Source organism: Lycium barbarum, chromosome 9 (genome assembly GCF_019175385.1).
Source record: "Lycium barbarum isolate Lr01 chromosome 9, ASM1917538v2, whole genome shotgun sequence".
NCBI lineage: Eukaryota > Viridiplantae > Streptophyta > Magnoliopsida > Solanales > Solanaceae > Lycium > Lycium barbarum.
Window position 1 is genome coordinate 19857009 of NC_083345.1, and position 10572 is coordinate 19867580.

General features: G+C 36.5%; 1 protein-coding gene across 1 annotated transcript; it reads left to right on the forward strand.

The window, feature by feature from the left end:
* Window positions 1-340: 340 nt before the first annotated feature.
* On the forward strand, window positions 341-8812 carry LOC132610747 (sugar transporter ERD6-like 7). The gene is made up of 18 exons (XM_060325100.1): window positions 341-1315; window positions 1425-1487; window positions 5365-5454; window positions 5558-5617; window positions 5704-5769; window positions 5867-5932; window positions 6317-6392; window positions 6541-6605; window positions 6689-6781; window positions 6888-6968; window positions 7051-7135; window positions 7410-7453; window positions 7554-7616; window positions 7701-7760; window positions 7838-7891; window positions 8021-8080; window positions 8150-8264; window positions 8574-8812. The coding sequence occupies exons 1-18, from the start codon at window positions 1109-1111 to the stop codon at window positions 8687-8689; spliced, it is 1464 nt and encodes a 487-aa protein (XP_060181083.1). The 5' UTR covers window positions 341-1108; the 3' UTR covers window positions 8690-8812.
* Window positions 8813-10572: the final 1760 nt, after the last annotated feature.

A 10572-nucleotide genomic window follows, 5' to 3' on the forward strand; every position in this document is an offset into this window, starting at 1 on the left:
AGTATCTTGAATTGGATATTACCATATTAAATTGTCATATGTATAACTGCCAAAAAAGCATGACTAGAATACAATCTTTGTTCTTTTGTGTGTGTCAGTGTGTGTAGCCAAAAGAATAACAGGAGAAAGCCAAGCAGTTAAGACAAGGACCACTGCTTTTGTTGATGTATTTACATAGCATTAAAAGACAAATGAGCAGTACGAAACATAAAAAAAAATATATACTTGATTATAAATGAATAATGTAAAGCTCTAGGACAAATTTGTAGGACAATAAAATAAAGACCACTACACCAGATTTGACCGCTCAATAGTTTTTAATTTATCTTAAACGACCAAAAGCAAGAAGGGGTTTTAAAAACAGAAACTGTATGTCTGCTCCAGAAATTAATTAGGCACACTAAAAGAAGAGGCCAATGGTGGCAAATTCAAAAAGTCAGTGTATTCTGCACTTCATATATGTTCCGATATTTTTATATACACATATTGATTCTGTTAAACCCGATGCATCTAGCTCGGATCCACCATTGGACTCAAGTGAGGACCAAGTACACAAAAAGATTTTTTTGGTTAGAAATTGGCTCCATAAGGTGATTGATTTGTTGCTTCAATCAGTTCCACACGTCTGTTATATCTCCGCGAAGTCATTTCTGCAAATATATACTAATGTTATCGTCTCAATATTTGGATGGGAGATCTGATTACACTTGGAAAATCAAATAAAATGAACTGTTTCTACAACTTTCACAGCATAAAAATGCTAACAACATTCATCCATAAACTTACTTTCTTGTTTTGATAACAGTGGTGTCCTGACCAACTTAGTAGTATCAGGACCAACTTGGTGTACCTGTTTAATTTACTCTTTATCTGATATCTTCTACTAGCCTAGGTATTCAATAACTATGTCTACCAAGGTTTAAGAAGATGACTTCTTTTATCTCTGTTGTAATTTAAATCCTGGTCTTCCAAAGACTTTCTAAACCACTGCTCCTTTCTTGCTTCTCTTCCTCAAATATATTCTTACCTCTAAAAATCTTCTTACTTCTCTAGTCCAAGAAGACAACCTAAAACAAACATACAAACATACAAACACAGATACAAAAGTATGGCCACCGGGAAGCAGCAAGAAGATATAGAGAAAAGCGAAAACAGGTTACAGGAAGAGATGAGAGCTCCTCTCATCAGTCAAACAAATACAAGAGTAACAGAAGAGCAAGCAGAGAATGGCTGCTGTGAGAAGAAGCAAAGCCGGTGCATGGTTTACCTCAGCACATTAGTGGCTGTCTGTGGTTCCTTTGCATTTGGATCTTGTGTGAGTCCATCTTCCTCACTAGTCAACTCAAGCATTACTCTTTTCCTTCTTCTTGACTTTAAGCTTCTCCACCTACAACAATCAGTTGTGATTTTTCTCGACTTTTCAGGCTGGCTATTCGTCACCAACACAGTCTGCAATCAGCGAAGATCTTAATTTATCTATAGCAGAGGTTAGAAAAAAGATATACACATTGGAAGGAGCACACCTACTGCTTATAGATACAGTATATTACAAGGAATGAAAGCTAGTGTTAGAAACTTTGGTTAGCTTAAACTTTCTTATACGTACAATTTTCTTTTATAATGTAACACTTCTATTAAATAATAAAGATGGTGCTGGATAGTACATCCTCCAATGATTACAGCAACGTCAATCCTGCAACGTGCTAATAAATACTAGCAATTTCCTATTATCATGTGTATCTACTAGTAATTTTTACCATGAAGCTACATTACTAAAGCATTTATACTTCAACAGATGAATAAAAACATATTTTCTCTCAAAGCATCTAAGGTTTCTTTCTTTCCAATTGTCCAAAAAACACAGTTGGGGATGGATCTCCATATCCTTTTCACCTCCTTATTACTATTGAAGAACAACCATCTATTCAGGAAGTCTTTAATGGTTGCAGGAATGACCTATTTTATCCCAAAATTACTGAAGAAGAGATGCCAAGGTTGTCCATTTACTTCACAATGTAGGATCAGGGGTGCATTATTTTCAACATCTCTATCATAAAAGAAACACTTACTGCACATCTAAAATTGACTTTTTTTGCAGATTTGTTTGAGTTAGCCATTCCACGGACTCCTAATAGTTTTATGTAGCCCACAACCATGAGTTCCATTAACTTCTCGACTTCTCCAATAATACTACTCCTCATATTTAGACACTGCAACATTTCTCAATCTACCTGCAATCAGCCTGAAATACCTCTTCCTGTAGAGAAATATAGCAGAAGAAAAAGTAAATCGAGGAGACCTTCTGCTAGCCCAAGATCGTTAACTGAGGTTGGAAGATTCAACTAAAGAAGAGGAAGCTTTGGAAAGGAGAACTTTGTAATGGAAGAAGACTCTCTTGAATTGACTTGAATTGAGTTACAATTGAGTTTTGTATGGGTTGATTACAAATGCCTAATGTCACCCGTATGTATACTTATCTAGGGATGCTTCTAGATATTATTTTAGATACATCCAAAAGAAAAATCTAGTTACTCTTATCTCCTACCACTATTCTAGACTATCATGATATTATTCTAGATACAAAAGGATCTAGATAATTCTATCCTCAACTATAAATATCTAAGTGTCTAGAATTTCTAGACATTTCCTAAGTATATATATCAAAGATATTACAATATAACTTTCTAGAAACTCTTCTAAATATCTATGATATTTTTCCTTCCAAAAAATTAACTTTAATTTTTCACACTCCCCCTTAAAGTAATTTTTTGGAAGCTATCCTAAACTTGTCGTGGAAGAACTCAGACGAAGCTTTTGAGCGTGCCATGGTGAAGATCTCAACAATATTTTCTCAACACTTCTTCCTTCTTTAAATGATGATGATTTTCCGCTAATAATTGGGCCTCCAAAGAAACATGAATACGTCTTGATAAAATTTTCATCTCTGTTATGGCCAGACTTGACAATATTTCTTTTTGGCCTTTGCGAACCACGTGAATCATCTTCATGCTAAGTTTCACATTCTTGAGTTTGCAGACTCCCCCTTTCTCTTAGCTCCTTAACAATTGTGTTATCTGGAGAAGCACCTGAGTCGGTGACGATCTGACCATTAATTTTCTGCGAAGACTCAACACTACTGTAGAATCCACCACCAGATTCCCTTTTCAGCTCCTCAATGAACTGTTTGTCAGCTTCAGAGCATCCGAGAACCATATTATTTGTCTCTCCATATGAAATTGAGCCTTCAAGGTCAACCTCTTCATTTATTTGACCGTCAGCTTTTCTATTTGCTTCCAGTATTTGATCTGAGCTAGTGATTGACTCTGATATGGCAGATGATTGGCCAGAGACTTCAACTTCCACTACAACTCCCTCAATGCTTTATCCGGAATGGTCACTATTGTCATATATAGTTTCAGAAACTTCATGCTCAGGATCTACTTCAACATCCTCCACGTCCAGACTTTTATTACCAATTTCAGGATCTGCTTCGTTGATTTCCTTGATAGCAGCTACCACGTCACTAGTCTGAACGTCTTTGGAATCTTCTTGCTTTTTGTTGATGACACTAATGCCTTCCTTCTCCACGTGATAGACCGTATTATCTCTTGAATCCATGATCCAGTCTCTTTCAAAATTGAAGGAAGCCAGGGCATCTACTATTCGAGTCTCAGCTACGAAGCACCTTCCCCAGTCCTCTTCTTCTTCAGCAGCTTTCTCAACTTGAGCCATGTTGCTCTCTTTTGTTCGGCAATATCTTTTTATGTGTCCTATTTTACCACACCTGTAACACTTCAGAGTCTTCTTATAGTTATTAGTAGACTTTCCCTCCTTTTCTGGCGAGCTGGAAACACTTTGAAATCGGGAGTGTGGCGTATCTGTGAATGTCTTTCCTTTGAAGTTCCTCTTGTCGGCTACAAGAGCATTTCCTTCCCCTTCTTTAAAACATACACTAGCCATCTGTTTGGCTAGTAGCTCCTGTGATGACAATAAATTCTCAAACTCCTCCAAGGATGATAGTTGAGCCCATCCTTGAATTGATGTAACAAAAGGAATATATTTTGGCTTCAAACCACGAATGATAGTTCTTCTCATTTGTGCTTCAGAGATAGCCTCATCCGGATTTAATAAAGAGATCTCTAAACATAAGTTCTTAATCCTCAAAAAGTACTCGGCAATAGAAAGATTACCTTGAGTGGTGTTCGCCAATTCATTCTCCAATATTTGTAGCCGAGCTTCATCTTTCTTGTTGAACAAATGATCAAGGGTCCTCCACATTTCATGAGCTGATTTGCACCTTATAATATGATCAAACAAGTTGTGTGAGATGGACCACTTTAGGATGAACTCCGCCTTCGCATTAATCTACTTCCACTTCTTGTATGCACTGCTATTTTCCGGTCCGTCAGGAGGACTTGTGTAACTACCATTAACAACATCCCACAAATCCTCTCCCACAAGGTATCACTCCATACATGTCTTCCATACCTTATAATTGGACTGATGCAACAACTCCATTCCCAGTCCATTAACACGGCCGCTTAAATCCATTTAGAGAAACCAGTTGAATCTACCTCTAACCCGATCTTGAAATAAAATCTAAAAGCCAACGTATATGGCTATGGCTCTGATACCATGTAGAGAAATATAGCATAAGAAAAAGTAAATCGAAGAGACCTTCTGCTAGCCCAAGATCGTTAACTGAGATCGGAAGATTCAACTAAAGAAGAGAAAGCTTTGGAAAGGAGAACTTTGTAATGGAAGAAGACTCTCTTGAATTGGCTTGAATTGAGTTACAATTGAGTTTTGTATGGGTTGATTACAAATGCCTAATGTCACCCGTATGTATACTTATCTAAGGATGCATCTAGATATTATTCTAGATACATTTAAAAGAAAATTTTAGTTACTCTTATCTCCTACCACTATTCTAGACTATCGTGATATTATTCTTGATACAAAAGGATCTAGATAATTCTATCCTCAACTATAAAATTTATGTGTCTAGAATTTCTAGACATTTCCTAAGTATATATATCAAAGATATTACAATATAACTTTCTAAAAACTCTTCTAAATATCTATGATATTTTTCCTTCCAAAAAATTAACTTTAATTTTTCACACTTCCAAGCAAACAAGAAATGACTACTGTTAGGATGCACATGTTTGTATGTACATGGTTAATTTTCTGGAAATAGTGGTTGTAATAAAGGAAAGCACATCAACGTGATGTCAAGAATAGACTTCAATTAGAAAACTTCAGTCCTTACTGTATTACATATCTCGTTGAAGTGTTGGAATTCTAACCTGTGTTTTCGTATTAGGCTTTATCTTGAATGTGCCTAACATTTTCTCCATGCAGTATTCCCTCTTTGGTTCAATATTGACATTTGGGGCGATGATTGGAGCAATCACAAGTGGTCCAATTGCCGATTATATTGGCCGCAAAGGGGTAAGCTGGAGAAGATTCTAACTATACCAATCTTCACTTTCACATATCTTCTTTATTATTAGCCTGATAATTATCTGAACCATCGCATGTAACATGCAACCAGGCAATGAGAGTGTCGAGCGCTTTCTGTGTAGCTGGGTGGTTAGCCATTTACTATGCTCAGGTTCATTATAAGTTCTCTTCTCCAATTCATGAGAAGGAATTTCTCTATAGGTCTTACAAACTGATAATTATTTTTCCCTCTTCAAGGGAGCTCTTTCTCTGGACATTGGAAGATTGGCAACAGGATATGGAATGGGAGTTTTTTCTTACGCGGTAATACTCTGTTTCTTAGAGATTTTATGAGAATATCCCACGTAGTATGCTTTCAACCTTCTTGATTCCAACATTTCCATTGACAATAACAAACCAGGTGCCTGTATTTATAGCTGAAATTGCACCTACAGACTTACGAGGAGCTTTAACAACGATAAACCAGGTAGAGAAATACACTCTCTGCCTATGCTCCATATTCTTACCTTTTTCATATCATCTCCTGTTCAGCATCCATTGTACTAAATTATTTTAATTTCATTTTGACAGAGTGATTATTGACAGAATTTGAAAATGATTTGATGATACAAAATTAGGATTTGTTGACACCGTAAAAAGATAGAAAATTAGTTCAAGAAACTTAGTTTAGGACTCTGACTCCTAAGGTAAATGAAATGTAGGAGGCACTATATCACCAATTCATAGTTGAGATAACTAAAGAGCAATATTATTATTTCAGTCTTCACTAAAATAAGGAAAATCTAAATAGTAAAAAACATATTATACTTGATTATCATTCCATGATTGTTTCTTACTTCTAAACCTTCAGCTGATGATATCTACTGGAGTCTCAGTTGCCTTCATCATAGGAACTATGATGACATGGAGGACTTTGGCATTAACAGGTATGCTTTAGAATCAAGTTGTATTGTGAGATCTAGAAAGAGCTATCTGCAACTGCAAGGGAAAAGAAAAGAAAGATGAAGGCAAAACAGAGAAATGACCACATTGAACAATGTATTCTAGTGATAAGAGTTTGTTTTTCCTTTTCAGGATTAGTACCATGTGCTGTTCTCCTTTTTGGTCTGTTCATCATTCCAGAGTCTCCTAGGTGGTTGGTGAGTTACAAAATTCAATGGCTAAGAGTTCATCCTGTCGGTGAAATCAAGAAAATGGCGTAACATTTCCACCATATCTGCAGGCGAAAATAGGACATCAAAAGGAGTTTGAAATTGCATTGCACAGACTTCGAGGCAAAAATGCTGACATATCTGAGGAGGCGGCTGAAATCCAGGTTCATTATTTTGGTACAACCAAATTTCGTTTCTTTCCTTTTTTGGAGGGCATCTAAAACTTCCTCAAATATTCTCCTAATATTACTTATCTGATATGCTTGACAGGATTATATAAAAACCCTTGAAAAGCTTCCCAAAGCCAACTTGTTTGATTTGTTTCAAAGAAGATACATGAGCTCAGTCATAGTAAATTTCCTTTCCACAGTTGTTTTCGACATTTTGGTAGCCAAAGCTGCTAGTTACATATTCATGATAAATCTATGGCCAGGTAGGAGTTGGCCTTATGGTGTTTCAACAATTTGGTGGAATCAATGGAGTCATTTTCTACACTGGTAGCATATTTGAGTCCGCAGGTGGCAATCTCTCATACTGAAATACCATTCTTTACATGCAAAGAAATGAAGGTTATTGAAGAATCGCTTAATGTGATGAGCAAATGAGAGAAGATAACGTTTACAATTTGGAATCTAACTATTCCCCATAGATTATTCCTTAGCCATTTGTATCCATGTTCTCAATTCGAGTGTGAAGAACCTAGCATTTTATTACCCTTCTGCCCAAGAATTTAAAGCAAATAACTGTGTGTTAGGCCAGAAACTACCTGCTCTTTACTGTATTTCTTTCCAGGATTCCCCTCTGACATCGGCACTATAGTCTTTGCAATTGTGAAGGTTTCAACTCTTACTCTCTGAGTTCTAGGGATATTAGATATCTATTTCCTAAAGTATGGTGTTACAACTGATCTTCACCTTACATTATTTTCTTCATCAGCTTCCCATCAACGCATTCGGTGCGGTCATAATTGACAGAGCTGGAAGAAAACCTCTTCTATTGGTATATCTCCAAAAAGAAAGCCAATTTGTTGAGGATATTACCCGTTGCATTCACCCAATATAAAGATAAGCCATATCTTTGCAGGTTTCTTCAACAGGACTTGTCATCGGCTGTATATTAACAGGAATCTCATTCTATCTGAAGGTTAACATTAAAACCAAGATTTGAAATCCTTAGAATACCTTTTGAACATTTTGACAAAAATATCACTATTGGACCAGGGACATGAAATTGCAGTAAAGGCAGCACCGATACTTGCGTTAACAGGCACACTGGTACCACCACCACCTTTCCTGATTAGTCCTCAATGTAGTAGCGTATCCCAACCTCTACCTCCCCCAACCAAGTAGAAAAAAGTGGAGGTCTTTCCTTCCAGCTTATCTAACAATTGTTCTCAAATGCAGGTCTATATCGGGGCCTTTTCAGCAGGCATGGGAGCAATTCCCTGGGTTGTAATGTCGGAGGTATGTATAATCTAGATTATCCTTTTTTAAAATCTGAGATATTTGAGCCTAAAATTGCTTTTCTTGCAGATATATCCTATAAACATTAAAGGGGCTGCTGGGAGTCTCGCAACACTAGTGAATTGGTTTGGGGCATGGGCTTGCTCTTACACTTTCAACTTCCTCATGACCTGGAGCTCTTTTGGTAAGACGTCGTCAATTGTCACAAATATCACTTCTGAACTAATGAGAAAATGAGAATTACGCAAAAGAAGCTATAGAAGTGCTGCCTAAAGAACCTATATTAGAAACCAGTCTTGCAACTTGAAATTGAAGGATAGGGCTGTGCAGGAAAGTCCATTTATCCATCACAGTAAAAGAATAATTGACAGAAGAAAGGAGAAACTAACAAGAGGGAAGGGGAATAAACAGTTTACTGCATATCAAGACAGCTAAAGGTCTTAGATCAAAGATGAGATATTTCTACTCACATTATTGGTTTCACCGGTTGCAGGTACTTTCATGCTTTATGCTGCAGTCAATGCACTCTCCATTTTGTTTGTGATCAAGATAGTACCTGAAACCAAAGGAAGAACTTTGGAACAAATCCAGGCTTCTATTAATTCATGATAAAGTACCTTAGAACCTTAGTTCATCTTTCGAACTGAAATTTATTAAATAGCCAGACAGATATCAGGAAACATACTGTACTCATTGATTTATATTTCAGAATCCTAGCATTCTGCTCGCTTCTTTCTTAATTAGTACTTTGCAATCTTTGAGAAATTCAGCTATATGTTGACAAACCTAATGCCTTATTTTATGAGTGTTTCCTCAGTCTATAGATGATTAATTTGCAACCACTGGACGATACAGTATATCTGAAAATCACGAAAACAACAAAGCAATCAATGTCCACGAGCTACATGATACAGATGAAGGGTGATAAGTCAAGGGTGGTCAAAGATAATTTCCACCAGATTACCATTTGCAGTTCTCTGAAGGAGATCCTTCAACTGTGGCTGCTTTTGCGGGTTCTTTTATTGTTTAAGTGGCCATTTGGCCATGGATATTTTTTACTTTTTTCCCGAGTTGAATTCTGGAAATCATGTTTAGACATAAAATTCCGGAAAATCCAAATTTTCCGGAATTTGAAAATCACCAAAAATTTATTTTCACTTTTTTAACTCCAAATCACTCACAAAAATTTATAAATAACTCCAATTTGTATTCATGGTCAAACACAACTCCAATTTCCAAATATCATTTTTCACTTTGAAAACATAAACCACTTTTTCCAAATACTCAGAATAAATCATGGCCAAACGGGCCCTTAAGCTATGTCAATTAGAGATTAATAATCAAGTCCTCATTCCTCCAAGTTTAAATGGCCTATAAAGAAAGGAAGCTGTCTAGATATTATTCAGTTGATACAATGTGAGAATACTGGTTCAACAAATTCAAATATAAACAATACACACACTAGATAATAAGCAGGGAAAAATCTACAGCGGAAATATCCGTCAAATCAGCAATATTTTTTATATTTCAGTATCTTCAATTGCTACCTCATACTTCCACATAACAATACCTAATTATTTTTGTCCCGGTTACTTTTAACTTTACTGCCGTAGTCATATTAAATGCTTCAATTGCTGAATAATCAGACGTTATCGTTTTCACGCCCAACAGATGCATAATCCCAGTGGCCTATTTCATTTCATATAACCTCTCTTTCATGTAAGCCTGGCAACCGGTCCGGTTTGTATTTTTTGGGACCGGTTAACAGGTAAACCGGAACTGGAACCGGTTAAACTGGCTAACTGGTCCAATTTTTTTTTTTAATTGTTCCGTTGCTGACTGGGCTGGACCGTTGGCTAACGATCCATTTTGCAAAAATGGCCGTTGCCAACGGCTCCAAACTCCCCTTTTGGCCCCTCAAATCCCCCCTCCCCCCCTCCCCCCAAACTTATTTTTTTAACACTTTAATCCATCCCCCACCCCTGTACAAACCCCTTTCCATTTCCAATTTTAATCCACACCAATTCACTCCTCTCAATTTCTCTCAATTATAGCTACTTTACAACAATTAGCCACTTTAGTTTTAATTATTAATTTTGCAATTATAATATTGTTGGTGGAGTTGGTGATTTTGCAACAATCCGAAGTAGCTCCAAAGCTTTGGTGGATTTGCAATTCTAGCCGCCTTTACTTTGTTGGAAATTAGTCCGGCAATTTGGTACCTTCGTTCCAACTCTATCTTTATTTTCCGCTATTTAATTTACGCAATTTAATTCTAGCAATCTAATTTGTTGCAATTTGTTTTTTTGTGATCTATTTGAGTGTGATTTAAATTAATTATATTTAATAATGGCTAAGAGATTTAGACGTGGTGCTGGTAGTAGTGGTATTGTTAGGAGTGAGTTTAATGAGGAAACATTTGTGAACGAAACACCTAATTTAGGTATTGATGTTGGTGGAAATAATCCACTTTTAGATCATGAGGCAATGCA

Bases quoted from the DNA above. Each gene is read 5' to 3' on its own strand.
- LOC132610747 (XM_060325100.1), top strand. From the start codon at position 1,109: ATGGCCACCGGGAAGCAGCAAGAAGATATAGAGAAAAGCGAAAACAGG. The intron at 5,618-5,703 runs GTTCATTATAAG...TCCCTCTTCAAG, and splicing joins TAGCCATTTACTATGCTCAG to GGAGCTCTTTCTCTGGACAT. The intron at 6,782-6,887 runs GTTCATTATTTT...TATGCTTGACAG, and splicing joins AGGAGGCGGCTGAAATCCAG to GATTATATAAAAACCCTTGA.